Source organism: Chelonoidis abingdonii, chromosome 2 (genome assembly GCF_003597395.2).
Source record: "Chelonoidis abingdonii isolate Lonesome George chromosome 2, CheloAbing_2.0, whole genome shotgun sequence".
Taxonomy (NCBI): Eukaryota; Metazoa; Chordata; order Testudines; family Testudinidae; genus Chelonoidis; species Chelonoidis abingdonii.
In genome coordinates, this window is record NC_133770.1 from 193,771,210 (window position 1) to 193,794,998 (window position 23,789).

Below are 23,789 nucleotides of genomic sequence, written 5' to 3' on the forward strand. Positions count from 1 at the left end.
TGTACTAAAACTGATGTTTTTGTTTCATATTTCAGTAGCTACCACCAGCTAGACAGGGAGTACTAACAATTTAGATAAGGAAGTAGCTCACACAGGAGCTGCAGAGCTCCTGCGGAGCCAGAAATACGTTTGAGAACATGTGCCCATAATATAATTTAAACAATTAAGCATCCTGCCACCACAGCCTCCCTTCCATATTAGAACATAAGCATCTAAAATAATTTTTAAATTTTATAAATACAATTCTAAAATCAAAAGCAGACTAATACTAAAACCTATCTCATATCAGCTTTTTTGTTTACCAGAGGAGCCCAGTAGGTGTACAGGTAGCCTATTTTCAATGCTGGTACAAACTGTGAGCAGGACACGACGAGAAAATAGAGATTCAAGAAAAACTTGAACTGTTCATATAAAACCTAAAATGAAAAACAACAGAAAAAGTTACTTAAAATTTTATTTCAGGAATGTACATGAAAAATTTTTACTTTTTCCATAAGTATAACTTCATTATACTGTGTGTTTAATAAAATTAGTTTATCATCACTTTTTATAGGAACCATTATGTACAGAGAAAATTATTTAAAATTACTTAAATGCTTTCCCCCACAACCCATAAACAGCAGCAATCACAGGCATAATGATCACTGAATTTTCAAGATGTATTATTTTCAATAATCTCTAGTATATCTCCATTTATCTAATCTGGATTAAATTATAGTAAAATGGTTTGCCCTGGAATTAACTCAAACTATCTGCAATCTGCCCTACAGCAACAACATTCAAAAACCAATTATGATTAAGGCATTTTAGTGTTTGTGGTCCAAATCTGAATTAAACTGATTTTTAAAGACAGTTTCTTTTTCCTCATGGTATCAATACAAGGCAAAATTAAGGTTGTTTGGGTGATCTAGTTTTGCATATCAGTAACTCCATGGTCCCAACACAGGGAGTATATCAGCATCCTGGCTGAAACACTACTGTGCTCCAAAAAGCCGCAGTAGGCAGAAAAGCCTCTGGGAATAGTTCTTAGCTACAATAGACCCGAGGTTGCTGATTTATAGTGGGAACTGAAATAGTAAGCATGAACATGGTGTTCAGCTACCTTTGTTCCCTCTTGTCAAGTTCCCTCTCCAAGCAAAGATCATCATAGGCAGAAGAAAGTAATTATATGAGAACAAGACTGTCCAGGGAAGTCATGAAAATTTTATGAGACACTTTTTGGCCTTGTATAAATGTAACATGACCATAAGGTAAAATTTAGAAGCTTTAATATTTAGGTCCATATTTATTACAATATACATGATACAACACAGGTTCTCGTGAGGAATATTTTGAGTGGTTTTGTTTTATTTTGTTTTTTGCTTTGCTAAGTCAAAGTAAAACACCGATAATATCTTGCTCGGTAAATTATTCCAAATATATTTACTTTCGGTATGAAACTAATAAATCATACCCATCTTTGCCAGTGGTGGGATTGCAAATAGTACAATTACAACTAAGTATCAGACGCACTACAACATTATGGAAGTTTCAACAGAAGTCATTCAATAAGTACAACATTTATTATTAACTTATGAATACTATTAATGCTTACAGAGAAAAGTTACATAAATTATTTATAGTACCGTACAGTGCTGTAATTGTTAAAATGATAAATAGCTATGCTGGAGTGATATTGTGTTTATGTTCACGATAAAACACTTTCCTCTGATATCTAAAATGTTTGAATTATTTCACAAATTAATCTCAGCAGGGTGATTAGCTTTTTTCTTCTCACGAGTGGTTTATTTAAAGTACCCATTAGCATAAATTAACAGTTAAAAAACTGCTACTCTTCTTTTATATATATATGAAAATAGGATTCCTACTGTGCAATTATAAAACATTTCAAAGTACCATATCTTCTTAGGAAAAGAATCTGAACTGTGCTATCTCCCTCAACAGGTGACTGCAAAATATGGGTCACCTTTACAGGCATCAGGAACATGCCTTGTGACAGTCTTAGTAATATACGTAGATATTTTTAACCACAACAATCAATAGCTTACCATATACTTAATGAACCTTGTGACCCTTATGAAAGTATACACTGTGTAACCAATCCGAGTATTTAATAATTTAAGCCAAGGAAGAAAACATTGGATTGATTCAATAAAGATGAGAATATTTATCTGCATTAGACAATTGACATTTTATTACCCTGACAAAAGATGGGTCTTAATTATGGAGCCATTACTTTTTTTGAGTTTTAATAAAGAGACATATTGGATATCAAGCATTTGCCAGCTACTGGATGACTTTGGTTAGAGGTATAGGCTCAATATAAAACAGGTATGATTACTTAAATTCAAAAGGACAAAACATTGCTGTATTGAAACCTACAAGACAATCTGGATAGAAAAAAGGGACTCCATACAAATGAAAAATGTATCAGTAAAAGCTTAACATCCTTTCATCACTGAAACACTTCTCCTCAAAAGTTGTATTTTCAGCAAAACTGATAAATTTTTAAAAATCCAAAAAACAATGAAACAGATATTCAAAACATCTGTAAAGTCAATCTGTAATTTATGAAAGAATGAACACTGAAGGAAAAGAATTCACTGAAATCGACTCTGTTAAATAACAAAAACACAATAAAAAAAGCTACACTGTGACCCTTGTTTTTAAATAAAATGGCAAACATTCCAGTCTGCAACAACAAAAAGTACTTAAAAGGTGCATTCAATGTATAAAATAATTCTGTACTTTAAAACCATAATACGTAAAAACAGATCCGAAAAGACAGCACGTTAATTTTAAACTAGGTTTTGTTAACATTGTCCTTAAAATAATTTAAGAGCAATCAAGTCCTGTTATTTAAATGGAAAAATTTTCACTATTTTATTTATATTTATTACATTTTTATTATATGCACTCACTGCTGTTAAAGACTTCTGCATCAGAGGATGAACCTTCAGCTATTTATTTCTCATTTAAAGTCAACCCTCTGTGACAAAATAATCATTTCCACACAATCAGCTGTGGTAACACAGAGGATTATAACTTCTAGTGAGGTATAAAGAAAGGCAAAAGAACATTTATCCCTGAATTTTAGAGAGCTGCGTGGAATTCTAGCTCATTGAATTACATGCAAATTGCACTTCTATAATCTGTGCCACTTTGAAAATACAGTGAGATTAGAAACAAAAAGTCTTACACTCATGTAAGGGTCATCACTAATAAAGAGAATGAGAAATTAAATACAGAAGGTATGAAGTAGGTAAGAATATCTATTTTTCAGACTTTTTTTTTTTTAAGATACCATAAGGGGCATAAACTAAGCCCACTTTCAAGCAATTATTAGTAGCCTTACCCCAGGTATAAATGTAAAGAAATTGTATTTTTGATTTTTTATAGCATTTCTTGGATATTTTTCTTCACATTTTTCAGGACATCCAAGCCATACCGTACGAGCTTTTAGCTCTTTCCTTCTTCGGCAAATGTTTATGAGCCAGTCACAGCAACTGTAAAGAACAAGAAATATTTGGTTTAATCTTTTAAAAAGCCATTCTATATATTATGCCAATATTTTCGTACATGGAAATCTGAAGTTAGGAGAATATATTTAGGCCCTCAGGTTTGAAATTCTGGCCTATGTCTATATCATAAATAAAGTGTTGATGGTTTCAATATCTAGTGCAGGTGTAGAGTATTTCTAATAGTTACCCTTACCTGTAAAAATTATGTGTTGCGGCTATCACCTTCTTAACAGCAGGCTTTTCAAGATAATCTGTTTATTCTGTTACTCACTTTCCCTCAGGGAAATGAACTCTAAATTTTGATTTTTAAAAACTGATCTTTTTGCTGTAATTGAAATACAGCTTAGTTACTGACTGCTGAGATTTTTACTCATTCATGCTGCTACACATTTCTTAAATATTTTTTTTAAATCTAAATGTGACAGATCATATAAGCCAAGCCATGAACAAGTTGGGCTCACTGCTAGCAGCTTTAGAAGTCCAGTTGATTGATGAACCCAGGCTTTTTGTTTTGTTTAGAAACCAGACTGAATTAAGCAAAAATGGTAGCTTTGTGCATCCGAAGTATAATCATAAAAAATAGGGCTTTTCCAGATGGCATTTTCCTCTTCTTCTAATGGCAGCCACCCTCAACTCTTCAGAGGATAGTAATTTTTTAGTGTGCTGGAGTAATTATTTCACCACAGCTGTCTCAAACCTAATACCCTAAAAATCCCTTCACTTAATTAATGCAGTTGTGTCTTTCCTTCATTCAGTCTCAGCTCTCTCCCTGCCAATTGCTGGCTATGTTCCATACTAGCCAACTTCTAACCTGGAATACAACAACATATTCCCACACAAAAAAAAATGCATTAAAATGGAGTTAAGTTATTGATATGTACTCTCAAGGGCAAAACACATTACAGGTACGTTGTAGGAGGGAAATTCAGTTTTACAGTTACATTTAAAAGAAATCCTAACTTGTTAAAGCAAGCATGCACAGTAAGGTACCTAAACAACCTTAACTCTGCCTTGGAATGATGGTATGCAATAACCAGATGATTACAATCAAGACATTTTAGTGTTTGCTTTCCCAGATTAGATTAACCTGATTTTTAAAACATTTTTTCACCTCATGGTATTTCTAACAAAGCAGGGGTCAAGGTTGCTTGTGTGCATTTCTGGATTTCTTTTAAGGTCTTGTCTGCATGGCGAGTTAGTGCATAGCAAGCTGGGGAGCAAATCTACAGCACTCCATCATGGCACACACTACTTGACTGTGTGAAACCTGCTACCGTGCACTGAAAGTACCCCAGTGTGCTTTGCTTACAGTAGGGAACTTTAGTGAGCAGCAACAGAGTCCATACAGACAGCGTATGGCATGCTGGAGCACTGCAGATTTACACTCAATTGCTGTGCAGTAAATTGTTGTTTAGACATCCCTAAGTATAATCTTAACTCTGAATTATCTGGGTCTAAAATACTGGGTTTGGGGAGCATTACAACATCCCAATACTGTGTTTTACACTTAAAATGAAATTAAAATTACAGCTAAGTAATTTAACTGAGTTTTTTCTTCAGAAATTTCCATTTTTTTTTTAATTATTAAAAACTCCAGACTGTGTGTGCATGCATATAAAACTTTAAAGAGCAGAGTCACTGGTATACCAAAGCAACCAAGGAACACCACTGTTAAGCCTAAGTACAAGCTTCTCTTATTCACTACAGTAGAGCACATTCACCAAAGTGTTCTACCAAACCTGACCTTTAATGCTCAATTGCCTTATTAGTTTAGAGGGCTATGTTAGTGAGACTAGCCCTGTGTGAGTCAGGGGAGAGTCCAGACTCCCAGGTCCTGAATCCCAATGTCTCTGAGCTCTAAGGGTTTCTCCTGAGCTCCTGTCTTGGATCCCTGGCAATGCTGTGCCACAGGGCAAAAAGGAGCCAAGGCAGCAGTAACAGGAGAGGGAAACCTTCATGCACCAATGCCCAAGCTAAAATGCCCAAGCCAATCTTTAAGTGCAAAATAACTCAACTCTGACTTTGGAGACGTGGCCAGCACCTCCATAATTATAAAACAAACACTAATAAAAATTTCTTATGGAGAACAACTGTGGTAATTAAAAAAAAAAAAATCTGATCTCTATAGGGAGTTCTTCCACTCAAGAGAGAACTGCAGAGAGGGCAGATGAGGTAGTGGAAAGGGAGAAGGCTGGTAAGGTTTCTCCCCTGACTCAAAAGGAGTGCATATTGAAAGTGAGGTCCTATGTCAAAAAAGGCAATATGAAGGTTCAATACAGGAGATGACCTTCTAACCTCAGTGGAGGACGATGGGCCTCATCCAAACATATTAAACAATGCACATGAGCACTTCATTCTGAATGGAAGGACGAGTAGAAGGGATGTAGTTTTTAAGGTTGATGCCAGCCCTGGAGGGAAAAAGAGAGTCCTGTTTCCTGAGAAGGAGGGGTACTGAACTAAGGCTAAACTAAAATATGCAGGATGGAGGAGAAGATATGCTAAGTAGAAAAGTAGGAAGGTTCCTAATGTTCTTTGCCATACAGAAGAAGGAACTAAGGTCAGGTCAGCACTCCATACACAAAGGGATACTCTGCTCTGGGATTCAATAGTAGGTAGTGCCATATCCCTTAAGATGGAATGCACAAAGACCCAGGAAGAACTTCAGTTTACGTGCAAGTAGATTTTAAGATGCCATATAAGCTCTTTTATAGAACTGGACCATGTTTTAAGAAACATCTATGCAGTAATCTTACCAGATTCAGTGAGGTGACATCTCGTTCTCTCTCCCAGGCATAGCAATATTATAAATTATTTTGTGATATTTAGCTGACTGAGCAGTACAAAACCATTGATATCATTAGGAAGGACACAAACCTCAGTAAGGTAATTGCACATAGAAATTTGCTTGTTTACATTGACCGTCCACAGGCATGGCCGCCCGCAACTTCCAGTGGCCATGGTTCGCCACTCCCGGCCAATGGGAGCTGCGGAAAGCGGCGCGGGCCACCGAGATGTGCTGGATGCCGCTTCCTGCAGCTCCCATTGGCCGGGAACGGCGGCCACTGGGAGCTGCGGGCAGCTGTGCCTGCAGTCAATGTAAACAAACTGTCTCGCAGTCTGCCACCGGATTACCCTGACGGGCCGCAGTTTGCCTACCACTGCCTTAAGGCATTTACAAAAGGAATTTTAAACTATTGGGGAAGCACAGTACCAGCATACAAGAAGCAGGGAGGACCGACCATTTTTCTGGATGGGATGCATCCCATCCAACGAATTAACAGAGCTCTCCATTTAAGGTCCAGGTACACTTATGAATGAAACTGAATGTAATTGACCTTGTAATGTTGGAACTGATAAGGACAGATAGTTATTTTAAGACCAAAAACTAAATTAAAATGGAGCTCAGGTTGAGAGCATTTACCAGTAATTTCAACAGTAAACCCATTAGAGGGATGTTCAAATTATCCCAAAAACAAGCAGTACAAACAAAGGAAATTCAGAATTAAGGCTACATTTAAAGAAATCCTAACACATTTAATGTATGCAAATACATACTTATGCACCGAAATAACCTTTACTTTGCTGTGATTGTTAACACCATACATTTATTGTTTGCGATCCCAGATTAGATTAAATGATTTTAAAAGACAATTAGATTCTTTCATATTTTTCCCCTCATGGTGACACTCCAAGGCAGAGTTAAGTTTGATTACCCCTTTACTGTGTACTTCCATACTAACAGCTGGATTTTTGTTAAGAATGGAGGGCTATCGGGGTGATTGTATTTTTTACCTTTGTATGCTATTTAAGTAATGGCAAAATATCATCCTGCTTTAGAAATCAAAATAAATACTGCAGTTTGTTTAGACTGAAAAATGCAAGGGCCAGTCCTGATCTATAAAGTCTTCCTCTGACTGCCAGAGGACTGAACTAGATGACTTCTTGAGGTCCCTTCCAGTCCTATGATGCTATGATATAAAACCATTAGGGGAGATCCTAAGACAACACAAACTGCCATGCCATCAATAAAACAAAGCTATACAATCCTCTGTCTTCCAACAAAGAATGGTATTTCCTTGATTATTCTCATGGTCCAATGGAAAACAGAATATGGATGAAAGACAGCTAGCTCATGCTCACTCTGTGTAAAACTGACATGGACCCCATTTAAGGAAATGATGTCTAGATAGTGTCTGGCACATCAGAAATCTTATATAAATAGAAGGCTGAAAATCATAAAAGAAAAGACACACATAATATTATCATTTTAGGTTGAATTAAGAAGTGTCCCTAAGTACCTGAGTAAGAAAACATACAATACTCAATACTAAAACTATACTATTGGTCTACATGTTGGAAAATCATGTAATGAATTGTATTAAAGAAATGATTATATATAATATGGGACAATAAAGGAATTTTAGCTTTTGAATGTATTTCTGCTGATGCAGCTCATCAGAACTTAACTGAAACAACTTCAGGGTTGTGTGAAACCTGTTTTGTGTCCTGCTTTGTAAAACCTTCGTCTGTGTAAATAGCAGGGTGAAACAGAATGTCTTGAGGGAATTGTTTACTTCTGGTGCCAAGACAAACTAACAAGTAAAAAACAAAGGCCACAAAAACAGACCAGTAAGATAAAAACAACTGGATGGAGCCAGTGGGATTAACAACAGACGGAAGTAGACAAATAAAAGTAAGTTTTAGTAGGGTAAGCAAAAATGTATTAGTTTAGGTTAGTTATTGTGATTTATGCATAAGAACATTTTAGCCGGGTGTTCAGAATAGATTGGTACGGAAATGAGGTAACTTGGTAACTGAATCAGGGAAAAGTTATGGAACAGGGTGACTGACCAGGGCCAATCAGAGGAGGGGCCAGGAGGGCCATTTGGCATGGACCTCAAGCTCAAAAGGGGCCTCAAATTTAGACATTTGTTAATTTTGGAGCATTTGATAAGTTTTGCAATTTAGTTTTATGCACATCTCTATCGGACCAAAATGAGAGAAACACTCTCAGCTTAGAGCTGCTAATTTTAGCAAATAAGAGATGTAATTTGGTAAAAGATAATTTTTTTGCACAGAAAAAGTCTAGAAAAGCATTTGTTAAATAAAAAATATTTAAATTATGTTTTACTCTTTTTTTTGAGGGGGGGTGCCTTATTTTGTTTCCATGTGTCATCATTTTTTATTTTTATTATGGCTAGGGGCCTCAAAAGCTGGAAGTGGCCTGGGCCTCTCTAGATCTCTGAGAGGGCCTGTGACTGACAAGACAGTGGAGAAGACACAGGCAAAGAGCACAGCAGAGACCAGAGATATTAAAAAGTCACCCTGTCCCCAGAACAAGTAACTTGATCGGTTATTTCTCGTCTCCTCCTTTTTTTCATGTAATCTGTAATTCATGGGTATTAACAGCACTGTCGTAAAACATACAAAATGAATGCTACAAGAAACTGTTTAAGCTTAAATTGGACTGGATCTCATTTGTCACCCAATGTGTGATTAAGGCTGAGTCAGCATTAAATTGTATTTCATTCACACTGTACACAACTTAGGTTACAGTGCACGAACTTTATCAAAACAGATTGATGCTGTAGACCTGAGTCTTCCAGAGCCACACTAGCTCATATGTTATGGGAGAGTCCCGTTATACTGGGCAACTCTCCAAACCCCAGAAAGCTTGGTTCTCTAGAGCAGTACTTACAGCCAAACGACTCATATTGCTTAAATGGAAGAGCAGGCTGCCTCTAGGGATAGAAGCTTGGCACAGCGGCTTGACTGACCTGGCAGCTAATGAGCAGGTAATGTTTCAAGAAGAGGGAACTCAGACAAATTTTAAAAGATTTGGTTTAATTTTTTTGAAAATCTTTGATTAACCTCTAGTGCATGGAAACAGATCTCTCCTTTCCCCTCTCTGCCCCGCCTTCCTTTCTTTCCCTTTCCTCCTTTTTCTTTTTTTTCCCCTCCTTTTATTTTTCAAAAAACTAATCAATAAAATATAAATAATTTGACAAACTGATTTACACCAACAACAGCAAGTCATACATATCATCCCACTTTTCCAAGTTATTTAAAAAGACACCGCTGTGCCCTCTGAAATGTTTACTCAAGAGAGTAAGTCTAATTTTGGACAAGGAGTAAATCTGGCTTTTGCAACATGAAAATTTATACAGGGGTTTAGAGAGTATGCTAACAAACAAGAAGTACTTTAGCATAGAAGCACAGGTGAGTTTACAGGTAAGTACCGTACATTACCATGATTAAGTTTCAGAAAACTTCACAAGTGAAGGATAAGAGAATAAAATGATAAAAAAAAAGCATAGTTTTTATTATTTCCATGTTAGTGGGAAGGGAAAAATGCTTTGCTTTCTGATCACCCCTATCCTTATAGTTTTCCAGCAACAGTTAGTATGGAGTGATGAGACACCTTTCTCTGAATAATACCTTCTTCAAAGAAATGCATATACCCAAGGGACAAAATTAGAGGACAGTCCCACATTACAGGATATGAAACTTGTTTTTGTTACATTCCAAGAGAACACTGTATGGCAAACAGTAAGTTTGCGCATGGACAGATGAACAGATAAGCCACTAGGACAAACAGATTTTTTAACTGGCCTTCAAGTTTGTATCGTGTGAATCAATTCTCCACGTTAAGTCTATAAAAACCACTATACCTAATCTGGTGTTCAATCTCATTTCTAGATGCATAATTTCTTCTGATGTTAAAGCCTTTTTGCTACCCTCAGTATCTGCTTCAGACTATGAAGTAACTGAATTACTCCCTTTCTTGATGCAGAGCATTTGAACAGGAGGAAGCTCTCAAACTACTTATTTGAATTATATGATAGGAAAAAGGACAGCTGAAGGCAGTCACCATAATGACCATCAGCTTGGTAAACACTGAAAAGTACAGACACAGGAATGAAGTTTGTGACTGGGAAACAATTGAGATACCTCTGATAACAAGTATTGATTGGCACATAGAGATAAGCATGCTTTAAGCCTTCAGATGCAAGAAAGTCTCCGCTGATGGAAATTATTATGGATTTGCCAGTTCCATTTTGAAATGTTTCTGGAATAAATGAGTTTTACTACTTTGGGACTAAAAAAATCAGTCAGTCCATGTGCAATTTATAACCATAGCAGGAATCCCTGTCAGTTCACGTGTAGACTTTAAGATGTCCATCTTGTCATCATGAGTCCTGAGTAGTTTAGGAGTACATTAACTCAGACTTCAATGCATGTCAAAATCCATCAGATCTTTGAGGAAATTTACAGTCTGTCGAAACCTGACAGTATTCAAACATTAAAAATTCATATTTAATAAATGCTAAAATTAACATCCTACATCATCAGAAATTTTGTGCAGTAGATCTCATCAAGGGCTCACCAATTAAACTAAGCCAAGTCGTTTTCTAATATTAACGTATTTGATTGCCGACAGTTTGTACGTAACTAATCTCATAACATTCATTTTTAAGCAAAATTCCTGATTAAACAGGGATCCCCAGTGTAATCAAAGACTGATTCCTGATATTGACATTTTTGTTTATCTGACCTCTGTAAAGACCTACATACTAAATACCTAAATACTCCCAAGAATGAAAAACAACGAAAAGGTTTCAGCCTCCAGGAGACACCAAATATAAAACAAAATTTTAAATAACAAAAGACGTTATATGCTATAAGCTAATTATGAAGACACAGAAAATCTTTTCTTTAAGGTTTAGCTATGAGTTTTACCATGACTCCAAATTTTAGTAACAAAATTAGACAAATGTAAAAAAATGTAAAAAAAAGATGAAAGACAGAAGTGTACCAATACAAAAACTACGATAAGCAGATGGGTTGAGACAGAAGGAGGAGTTTCCTTTAGGTATGTCCATTATCTTTTTTTAAAACCCAGTTCATAAAATTATACTGCTTTGCCTGGAGAAATAAAAGAATAAATTCCCCACAGCACTCACTAAATGCTATATTTAAAAATAGCAGCAAATGTTAAAAAGGCTCTCTGCTATTTCAAATACTAAATGTGTTTTTCTAAGTCTAAAGCTAAAATCCAACTCTACATCCCTAATGCAACAAGTTTATTTTTTCTCATTACTTTTACCGTACAAGCTTACTTGTCAGTAGCTTTTTCAAAACAGCATTTTTATCAAAATAGAAAGATACCATAAAAGCTCTGCATAGTTTGCAAGGGTTAGCTATTCCTTATTAGGTTTTAAGTAGCAGAAACTACATCTCCAAAGAAAACATACTGTAATTATTGTACTCAACAGGTAGCTTCAGTAATCAGGCCAAAAGCAACACAGTCGTCATGTCATTCTTAAAAGATCAGCATTTTCCCATGCTTCTGCATAACAAATGCGTTGCAGATTAATTGAAAGTGTACAGGCCATCTTAGAGCCCAAATTAATCCGAGCATTTGATATCCCCTTCACTTCATATGGAAATGCCATTCAATGGCACCATTTTCATAGGGACAAAGTGTTTTTTGATAACAAGTGGAATGTAAATCTCATGAGAAAGAAATCAATCCAGCCCAAAGAACTCCAAGAGTATTGATTTATGTGCATTATAATTTCACAAGCTTGAAGAGAATTTGTAAGTTAAGGGGAAAATGATTACATCCACAAAACAGCTGCTATATCATTGTTTGCTTTTTAACGGTATTATAAAAAAAGAAATAAGCAAAAGTTATACTGGTTACATTACAGTCTACAGCGAAAAAAGCGCATTTAAATCATGAATTGCGTTGCAAGTGGGAAAGGCAAAATTCATCTTCACAACAGGCAAATTTCCTAATAAAGTACATTATTCTACTCTGGTCAGAGCTCTTCGCAACATCTATACTGTAGTTAAAGGTTGTCCAATGGTTTCCAAAGCACAGGGATTTATTCATATGCATTTAACTTAGTCAAACTCTCCACATTTGTTCTCTACTAGAGTGATATTTTTGAAAGTTTGAGCAAAAATAATTCAGACATTTTCAAATAAGACAACCGTAATCAAAGACTTTTGACAAAAAAAAATGTTTGCATTTTTAAGAAGCCCAGTATTGTAAAGCCCAAGAGTTTAAAAATCACGAGGTGGAGCTGCAAAATTATGAAACTTTTTGGTCCATCTTCTCCCTTTTGAACTCCCCATACTCACCTGAAACTTGCGTGTGACAATTTTACAGAGTTGCTAGATCTCACAAATTGACAGTGACCAAAGTGACTTTGGTCCCTGTGGTAAGTGCTCTTACTAGAGTACACAAATGAAATCAGGGCCCCATTGTGCTAGACATCATACAAATATATAGTAAGACAGCCTTACTGTTTTACAGTTGGGTCTGCCACTCTCTGGAAACAGGCAAAAAAATCTCTAACACTTTGATCTCCATCCTGAACACAGTTAATGTCTGCAATACCTTATTCTTAAAAGCACAACTCACATTAACCAAATCAAAATAATAATGACCCTGATCGTACTGCAGGGTGTGTCTGCAACAGTAATGGTACAGTAATTCATAGGTATCTAGCAGTGTGCCGGTATACCACTCACTCAAAGGCAATTGCTGCAGACACTCTTAGCACTAGGCATTCCAGGCACTAGCATTCAGTGGGTTCCTATATATATTCACAGATTCTGATTAAGTAAACAAGGATTGCTTTGTTAGGGCTACCAAAAATAAGAAATACAAATATTCTAGGCACAATTTTTTAATATGTCACAAAGGATAAAACAACTAACTCAGACTCCAAAAGGGCAGTCCAGTATGCGTTAGAAAGTAGGACCTCCTTAGTACTAATGCCAAGGATACTCCCTCCTGGAAAGGATCATGAGCTGCCCTGCAAATCCCCCAGCCAGAGTTCAGTTCTTTTGTTAGTCTCATTTGAACCAGTCAGTGCACGACTGGTTCGTCGGATACTAACTATCCACTCATTATAGCCAGTGCTGGCCCCCTTGTCAGCAACAGGCTATTTCTCTCAATCCAGTTATCCAGCCTACTCTCTGCATACAACTCCAAGACTGCCCACTATTCAGCCTGCTGTTGTCTCCTACTTGGGCCTGCTTCCTGCCCCACCTCAACCTTTTTTTTTTTTTTTGGGGGGGGAGGGAGGGAGAAGAATTGAAAATTTGTTGTTTTACTAAAACTGCAATAATCCAAAGGCACTAAAGTTCTCAATCAATATGATGGTAATATTCTACATGGCACTGTACTAATGCATAAAACTAAGTGCTCAAGAAGGTGAAAAAAACCAAAACAAAAAAAACACTTCATAAAAAAAACACATATGCAGTAGCCTTCAACAAAAATGTCTAAACATTTGGCTCAACCTCTCAAAAATTCATCTGAAAGGGAGACAAAGCTTTGGAAATTTCGCCCAAAACGTGAATGTCACTTAAGTGTTATGAACAGCTATAATAAAGTGTTAGAATGTAAACTAGGGGTCGGCAACCTTTTCAGAAGTGGTGTGCGCCGAGTCTTCATTTGATTCACTCTAATTTTAACGGTTTCACGTGCCAGAATCATATTTTAATGTTTTTTAGAAAGGTCTCTCTCCACAAGTCTATATATTTTACAACTAAACTGAGTGTATTGTCAAAATAAAACAAGGCTTTTCAAAAATGCTTTAAGAAGCTTCATTTAAATTAAAATTAAATGTTGATCTTACTACGCTGGCCCCCCTCAAAGCCGTTGCTGGTCTGGGTTCTGTTCATCTACGCCGGCAGTGGCTGAGTGGAGCCTTGCGGGCCGGGAACCCCGCTGGCAGAGTCGGCAGCAGAACCCCAGACCAGGCAGCAGCTGTGCGGGGCTTAGCAGCGCGGGACAGCCCGACGGCAGTCGGCTGAGTGGCTGCTCACTGCTGCTAGGGGTTCCATCCGCCAGCTCTGCCAGCTGGCGATCCCAGTTGCCGACCCGCATCACCTCACTTCTCTGGTGCGTGCTGGTGTGTGTCCGGCCCTGCCCAGATACAGTGGGTACGTACCTTCTTCCTGGTTCTGGCCCATTTTCTTCCTCTCTCTGCACTGAGCTGAGGGTGGGAGTGGACTGAGCACAGGGCTGGGGGTGAAGGGTCTGGCCAGGAGCTAGAATGAGGGAGAGGGCTCAGGGTTGGGGCAGGAGGTTTGGGTGTGGGGTCACTTACCTGGGCAGCTCTCATTTGGTGTGAGGGGTGCAGATGGGAATGTGAGTGGGGGTGCAGGAGCTCCCATTTGGTGCTCAGGGTGGGGATGGGGATGTGCGGGGTGCAAGAGTCAGGGCAGAGGGCTAGGCACATGTGAGTAGGGTGCAGGTGTCAGGGTAGGGGGGCTGGGTATGTGTGGGTGTGCCAGAGTCAGGGCTGGGGTCATGCGAGGGAGTGAAGGAGTCAACAGAGGGCTGGGTGGTACAGGGCTCAGGGCAGAGGCCTGGTGAGGGGGCAGCGCTCAGGGCAGAGGGCGGGGTGATTGCCCTCCCCCCCCCAGAACTCCCAACCTCCTCTGCTCCTGGTCCTGACTACCCCCTCCTGGGACCCCACCCCCTATCTAAGCCTCCCTGTCCCTGGTCCTCTGACTGCCCCCTTAGGACTCTACCCCCTACCTGTCCTCTAACTGCCCTAACCCTTATCCACACCCCCACACCCAGACAGAACCCCCCGGACTCCCATGCCTAGCTAACCGCTCCCCACCCCCTGACAGGACCCCCAGAAGTCTGGACCCATACAACTCCCACCTGCTCCCTGCTTGCCCATCCCCTCTCCACACCTCTACCTCCTGACAGCCCCCCTGAACTCCTAACCCCTCCAGCTCCTTGTCCCCTGACCATCCCCTCCAGAGACCCCCCCCCACCCTAACTGCTTCCCCAGGACCCTCCTTCCTCCCTGTCCCCTGACTCCTATCCACCACCCACCCCCGACAGACCCCAGGACTCCCATGCCCCATCCAACACCCCCTGCTCCCTCCAGAGATCCCCGCCCCTAACCACCCCACCGGGATCCCATCCCCCCATCCAACCCCCTATCCCCTGACTGCACCCACCCCTTATTCAACCCCCCCGCCAGACCCGGACCCCTTACCATGAGGTTCCTCAATGATCTGGAGCTCCGCTGCCGCGCGCGCAGTGCTCTGAGGGACAGGGCAGGGCTGCGCGCGGCGGCAGGGTTCCGGATGAGCAGCGAGCGTCTTTCTCTCCCCACAGAGCCAAACACTGCCCCACAGGAGGGCGCAGCCCTGGCCCGCAGAGCACTGTGCGTGGCTGCATGGCTCATGGGGAAGGCGAGGAAGGGACCCGCGGCTTGCTGTGCTTCGCCCGGCACTCCCGCCCGGGAGTGCAAACTCTGCAGCTTGCTGCGTCGGCAGGATTTTTAATGGTACACTGGTGTCCCGGCAGGCCCCAGCGTGCCATTAAAAATTGGTTCACGTGCCACCTTTGGCACGCATGCCATAGGTTGCTGACCCCTGATGTAAACTGTTATGTAACTTTATAGTGTGAGTGGTATTATTATTTAGCATGGTTCAAAATCATCATAAGAAATTCTGCAAGCTGTTATATGCTCATGAACCCTTCACACATACAGAGTCTTCATGAAGTTACCAGAGCTCCATACAGCCACAAGGATCTGCCCCACACAGAAAAATGCACACATGGAAAAAGTGTTTTACTATCAACATAAAGTAACATAGCACAGAATGAATACAATGCTGTAATTTACTGATGGGACTCCACCAAAGTCTGGCATAAGAATTCAGCACTAGAGGTTTATAAATAACAGAAAAATAACAAGAGCTAATTCTACTTTATTCAATCCAGGGACATCAGTCATACGTTCAGTAACTCCTCATTTAACGTTGTCCCACTTAACATTGTTTCAATGTTACATCCCTGTTCAATTAGGGAACATGTTCGTTTAAAGTTGTGCAATGCTTCCTTATAACCTCGTTTTGCTGCCTGCTTGTAAGATTCTGTGGAAGAGCAGCGACTTTACAAGGGAGCACTGCACAAGTTCCACTTCTCCGCCTCCTCCCTCTCCCTCCCAGCGCTTCCCCCACCGCTTAGGACTTTCTGAGAGGGAGGGAGGGAGGGGCAGGAGCAGGGAAGTGCCATGTCTCCACTCCTCCCCTTCTCTCCCAGAAAGTCCTAAGCCCCACCAAGCAGCTGTTTAGCGGCGCTTAGAACTTGGGGGGGGGGGGAGGGATGTGGCGTGCTCCGGAGAGGAGGTGGAGTCGGGGTGGGAAGAGGTGGGCCTGGAGTGGAGCAGGGACAGGAAGAGGTGGGCTTGGAGCATTCCCGGCAAAATCTGAGCCTGTTCTCCAGCGAAGCAGCTGCTGCTGCTGCAAAGATGCTTCCTAGCGTCCTTGCCTGCAGCAGGCTGTGCCTGTCTGGGGTAAGCCAAGGGCACTTCCTAACCACAGTACAGTACACTACTGTACAGTACACAGTATAATGCCTTTTATCTGCCCCAAAAAAATTTCCTTTGAACCAAACCCCTCAGCATTTACATTAAATCTTATGGGACAATTGGATTAGTTTAACATTTTTTCACTTAAAGTTGCATTTTTCAGGAACATAACTACAACATTAAGTGAGTTACTGTACCTTTTATTTGAAATGTTAACTTATAATTCATGAATTTAGTATTCCTTTTCACCAACATCAGTCAAATCTAGTAAATTAGTATAAACACTGTCAGAGACATCAATGAAAATATTACCATCTTCTCTCCAAGTAGAGTTTTAACTGTAAGTGAGGACCAGCACTGAATACTGCCCATTCTGGACCCCTTGACAGGTGTAAGCGTGGGTTAATCTATAGGGGAAAGCACTACATTTTTTTCCAGCAGGCTGATTTAAGAAAAAAGGAAGGTATGCAGCAGCAGCTGTTTGAAATGTTATATTAAATTCCAGGGTAGCTGTAACCGATTGACAGAAAACATATGAGGTGATCAAAAATGTGCATAATAAATAGAATTTATCACATGAATATCACCACCCCATCAATTTTATGCACATACATACGCACACATAATATCATATATACATACACATACACACACGGACATTCATATAAAACTAAAAACATTTAATTTATTCCATGACAACAAATAGCAGCATGCAACAAACCTGGCACAAAGGAATTTCCATCCACCACAAATAAACCATTCTAGGCCTCTCTTTCTGTGAGAAACTCTGGCTCTTGGTAAAGTATGGTAATCACTTTCATCATTTTCAAAGCCTTCTTCCGACATCATTAGTGGCATTTCATCCAAATCATCTTCCACTTGGTACCTGCTGAAGTTAAATAAATAAGAGCACTAAACAAAGGTAGATTGTATAATAGTGGTATATTGACTGCCCATGACATTCTGAAGATTGGTCTTAAATCCAAGGGACATGTTTCAGATTTCACTATATCGGAGTTCTACAATAAAAAGTAATTTCAATCTTAGCATACGATGCATGTGTGTTCAACACACACACACAAATCAAGTGTGTGCCCTATTTTGGTTTGAGTTACACTATCTGTCTTGTAAAGAACATCTAACAATGGTCAGCAATCACCTTGGTTTTATAAACTGTTGCAGGCAGAATGTCTTATCCAGAGTTCGCTAAACACTGTATAAATATGCAGAGTTGCATAAATAAAAATGTTTAATACTTCAGACATCCAACTTCATACTTTCAAAGGCCAATTTAAAAATGTGTTATACTGTGTATTTTTTTATGTTCAACACTCCTGTCAACAGCATCAATTTAGTAGGTAAAAATTCAGAGGAAATGCAAATCGTGGCATTGAGTTATGTGTCAGTGTAGACTACAGTGTCAGAAAAGGTATTTCCTTATAATCTCATTAGCTGCTTTCCTGATGCACTTGAAAGAGCAGAAAGGGGTGTAAGTTAGAAGCACTTCATTAGCATGCAACTTATACTTCCATTGGTACCTTTGTCCCTGGCCCACAATTTCTACATACCATATCAATTCAGTATCATTACTTGTAGTAAACACACACATCTTATTTTAAGTCTTAAAAGTTTGCAAAGAAAAATAAAGTCGTTTTGCAATCGCCGGTGAATAGCAATAGACACCACTATGCTGTCCATCACAAAAGTACACTAAGCAGATTGTGATCCTTTCTTTAATAGGCATTGAATGACACAAAAAAGTTATACTAAGGCAGAACACTGACTCTTGTACCCAGATATCAAAGAGGTTTTGTACTTTGAAAGATTTTGCTCCACTTTCATTACCTTTTCATTGGTGTGAAAATATGAAGAAAAATAGTGTGACAAATTCCAAATTATAACTCAATCTTTTTTTGATTAATCTAATCCCTTGTTTTACAAAGTTGCCTTTATAAATTACAGTAATCAAATAACTAGATAATCGTCTTAAATACACAGACACTAGTAATTCTAACCAACATTAATCTCAGCCTTCAACATGTATGGTAGGAGTACACACAGTATATAATCAAAAGATATTGTAATTTCAAGCTAACAGGTCCCATGGATGTAAAGGCCAACAGAGATTGGATGAAGGAATGCTTACAAACTTCAGCTCTACCCTGATATAATGCTGTTCTTGGGAGCCACAAAATCTTACCGCATTATAGGTGAAACCACCTTATATCAAACTTGTTTTGATCCGCTGGAGTGCGCAGCCCCGCCCCCCAGGAGCACTGCTTTACCACGTTATAACAGAATTAGTGTTATACTGAGTCATGTTATATCGGGGTAGAGGTGTATAAGGCAAATTACCGTCAACTGCTTTAGCATCTTAAGTAGAAGTCAAACAACTACATTTGTAAACGATACTACTTGGCATTGTACGCTGATTTCACTGAAAAAAGTTAATTTGTAGTATTGAGTAGCCCTGAGCTACTGCACTTGGGAGTTAAAAATAATTCTAATCATACAGTAAGCATGAATAACTATTCATCATTGTAATTAAGTACTGAGTCTGGAGGGTCAAAATACCTAATAGTAGTTTCTGCTTAACTGAGTTACTTAGTGTTCAAATATCTACATGTTCTTCTAATAAAATTAAGATTAAGCAGACACAAATATGCACTCCAACATGATTTCTACAAGAACTTTAAACCAGTTTATTGTCACCTACCTTCATCCTATTCCTATCAATGAATATTTCTAGTGTGAGGGGAATAGAGAACTGAGATTAAAATGGAGACAGGGAAACAAAAAACAGTATCTCTGTACTCTTAGCATGGTACTTTTTTTTGTCTTTGGGTTGTTGTTTTCCCCCCTTCCAAATAAATGAACTTGAGAGAGAGAGAGAGCGCACAGAAAATTTCAGCCCAATATGCAGTAAAAAGAAGCAGTCAAGCACATAATCACAGCATTTCATATTCATTTAAGGTATGGTAGAAAGGAGAATGCCTAAAATATGCTTCAGCAACATTCTAATTGGAATACGCAGACATACTACTTTCCCCTCTCGTTCCCTTTTTCTTATATAGCATATAGTAGAGTATACAGCCATTATATAGTTCAATTCACTCTGTCATGTTTTTAAAAGATGATCTCTAAAGGACTTTTTTATGTTATTTTCAATTATCTTGGGCCTTTTTGCTTTTTTACACACACACACACACACACACACACACACTCGCATTATGCTGTCTCAGGATTTTCTTGTGAGCTTTAACACCTTAATTCAAGCCATATATTAAATCTTTAACAAAAGTTTTCTTTATCCAAAATGTCAGGTCACTGAATATAAAAGGTGTTAAATAACAACATCCAGATTCTCTGGAATGCTGAGTATCCACTATGCTCAGAAAAGATATGGGGAAGCCTATTACAGCTGACATTTTTAATGTGGATCTTGCTCTGAGGACTTGCTCCAGCACTCATTAGCTTGCAATGAGTCCCAAGGGACCATATACCAGCTGAGAATAGCCAAGCATAGCGCTACGGCCATGCCTTGATGTGACCTCCCTGCTCTTTACCATTAGGAGCAAGTGGAGTAACAAGCTGAGAGCTAACCCACAAAGGGGCAACTCTCAGCCCAAACCCAGCTGCTTTTCAATCCTTTTGTGCTGTTAAAGCTTTGGAAAGGGGCTATAACGCTACAGATTCCGGCTTAAAGATGTCAACACTGAGGATCTGTCTACACTACAAAGCTTTTAGCGACACGGCCATGTCGACACAGCCATGTCGCTAAAAGTCAGGCAGTGTAAATGCAGTTTGTCGGCACTTTTGCCAACAAACTACTTGCACCCCCTCAGAGCGGGGTTCGCATTGTCAACAGGAGTGTGCTCCTGCTGACAACGAACCGTTTACACTGCCACTTTCCGCGGCAAAACTTTCGTCTTTTGAGGAGCGGAGGGGCTTTTTTAAGCACCTGTGAACAACAAACGTTTTGTCATTCAGTTGGCAGTGTAGACAAAGCCTCAGTCTGACTAAGAGACCCTTCTACAAGTTTGCTCAACCTCCTTTGTTGTTTTTATGTTCCCATTTCACTAGTTTTTCAGACAGCTCAGAGAGGACCTGAAATTCTAATGGAGAAGAAAGCAAGCAACACAACACACAAACTTAAATCCTTTGTTAGCACAAGCCCAACTTTCCCATGCATGTTACTTTTAAGACTTAGATTATGATTTAATACTCTGATACTAAGCAATATACAAACCAAGGCTTCTAAACCACAATACAAGCCTTACTCAACCTATAGTAAAGAAAAACTACTGAAGAACCTTGCTACAATAGATATACAAGCCCTTTGTTTTAGGTTTTTATTTTGTTTGAAATTTCCCAGGAATGTATTATTTATTATTTTGAAAATTAAAAACTGGGTGAAAAATTAGTGACTAAATATAACCTCACAGTTTTCTGGGTAATTATTGGGGTTAATATTGGGGGGAAACAACTAAAAGAGAACAGTAAGCTTTGAGTATACTTTAAAAAGAGAATAAGAAGGAAGAAAGGTGAGAAACTATGGTCTGGGAATCCATAGTGGTGAATGAAATATTTGACGGTAGACATTCCATGAAATACTAACTGGCACACAGTACTATTATCTTCTGTTTCCAGCTGAAAAGTTTAATTTGGAATCAGCTAAAAATGTAATAGTTTACCATATAAGCAATTGCTATAGAGGACAGTTTTTTTGATTATCAATGGGAAATGAAGTGGTCTACACAATTAAAAACTGTAGGGAAGTTGTTCACAAGATGAATTAAGATGAGTCAAGATAACCGTTACAAAGTTTGAGAACCTCTTTTGAGAAGAAGAGCATGGCATGTGAGAAAAGTAGTAAAAAACTTTCCTATTCAGTTACTGGAATGGGATGAGTTGGAAAAGGGTTCAATTTTTGTGCTGAGTTTGCAACAAGATATTGTAGGAGCAAATGAAGATGAGATTCAACAGACGGAAGAGATGTCAAGCCTGGAGACCTACAAGTCATCAGGAGAAGCAGCAGTCACAGAATCAATGAGATTGCCCAGGAATGGACTGTAAAGCAGAAATATCCAAAGATAAAGACCTGAGTCAAACTAAAGTAGTAGGAAGAACCAACAACTGAAGGACCAGAGAAGCAACATGAAGTTAGCAGAGCAGGGAAATAGGGGAAATAGAGTTGCCTGGCAAAGAAGAAAGATGTTAAAGGGAAAGAAAAAAATCTGTATAATGAAGATAACCTGATGGGGATCCCCGTATTGTTTCCCGAGGCATTTGACGGCCCTGGGACAAGAGTAGAGGAAGTAAGTAAACGAAGTGTAAACAAAAACTGGGATGTGTTAGGACAAATGCATCATTTAAAGAGGACAGTGAAGGCATCGAGAGCAGAGTTATAAAAGAGACCATAGAATCAACCCAAGGAGATGGAGGTGGTGAAGTATCAGATAAGAAGTTGGATACAATGCAGGATTGGAGATCTAAGAAAGAATGCAAAATGGAGCAAGGGTAGTGGGCCATACTAAGATAGATGTGCAATGCAGGTAAAGAATCTAACTAAAGACAAGATAAACTGAGGAACTGTTCCAGACTGAGATGTCAGTAGAGAAGGTTTTGGAACAAACTTATATATTAAACAGTAAAGTCTCCAGGACTAGCTGGTATTCACCCAAGAGTTCTGAAGGAACTCAAATATGAAATTGCAGAACAATTAACTGTGCTATGTAATCCATCACTTAAATCAAGCTCTGTACCAAATGCCTGGAAGATAGTTAATGTAAACCAATTTTTAAGAAAAGGCTGCAGAAGTGAATCTGAGAATTATAGGCTGGTAATCCTAACTTCATTAGTAGGTAAACTGGTTGAAATTATAGGAAAGAACAGAATTATCATACACAGATGAAAACAATATGTTGGGGAAGAGATATCATGGCTTTTGTAAAGGGAAATCATGCCTCACGAATCTATTAGAATTCTTTGAGAGCATCAACAAGCATGTGAACAAGAGTGATCCAGTTGACACAGTGAACTTGGACTTACAGAAAGACTTTAACAACGTCCACTAAAGACTCTTAAGCAAAGTAAGCAGAGATAAAAGGACCCCTTCTTGTGGGTCGATAACCAGTTAAAAGATAGGAAACAAAGGGTAGAAATAAATGATTAGTGTTCACAATGGAAAGTGGTACATCAGTGTCTCCCAAGGACCTGTACTGGGATCTGTGGTGTTCAACATATTCATAAATGATCCGGAAAAGGCATAAAACAATGAGGAGGTAAAGTTTGCAGATGATACTACATTACTCAAAATAGTTAAGACCAAAGCTGACTGTGAAGAGTTACAAAGATCCCACAGTTAAGTGACTGGCCAACAAAATGGCAAATAAAATTCAATGTTAATAAATGCAAAGTAATGCACATTTGAAAACCTAATCCCAACTATATACACAAAACAATGGGGTCAAAATTAGCTATTACTACTCAAAAAAGGGATCTTGGCATCACTGTGGACAGTTCTCTGAAAACATCTGCTCAATGTGCAGCAGCATCAAAAAAGCTAAAAGGATGTTCAGAACCATTAGAAAAGTGATATGCAGATAATCTCATAATGCCACTCCTTGAATACTGCATGCAGTTCTGGTCGCCCCATCTCAAAAAATATATATTAGAATTGGAAAAAGTAGAGAGAAAGGCAACAAAAATGATTGGGAGTATGGAACAGTTTCTATATGAAGAGATATTACAAAGACTCACACTGTTCAGTTTAGAAAAGAGACTGGTGGGTAGGGTATGACAGAGGTCTATAAAATCATAAATGGTATGGAGGTGAGTATGGAAGCGTTATTTACCTCTTCACATAACATAAGAATGAGGGGTCCTCGATACAATTAACATG

The 23,789-nt window shown here is 39.0% G+C and overlaps 1 protein-coding gene across 5 annotated transcripts in view; it reads right to left on the reverse strand.

Moving 5' to 3' along the window:
• Positions 1 to 23,789, reverse strand: part of ATP9B (ATPase phospholipid transporting 9B (putative)) — a 313,691-nt gene that overhangs the window by 263,989 nt on the left and 25,913 nt on the right. For 3 of the 5 annotated variants that reach the window (XM_075062887.1, XM_075062889.1, XM_075062885.1), the window contains exons 2-4: positions 17,607 to 17,774; positions 3,356 to 3,506; positions 303 to 416 (exon numbers count right to left, since the gene is read on the reverse strand). In XM_075062887.1, the coding sequence (XP_074918988.1) occupies positions 303 to 416; positions 3,356 to 3,506; positions 17,607 to 17,774 (433 nt within the window). The remainder of the gene's footprint in view (positions 1 to 302; positions 417 to 3,355; positions 3,507 to 17,606; positions 17,775 to 23,789) is intronic. The other 2 variants (XM_075062888.1, XM_075062886.1) reach the window with 1 other exon arrangement.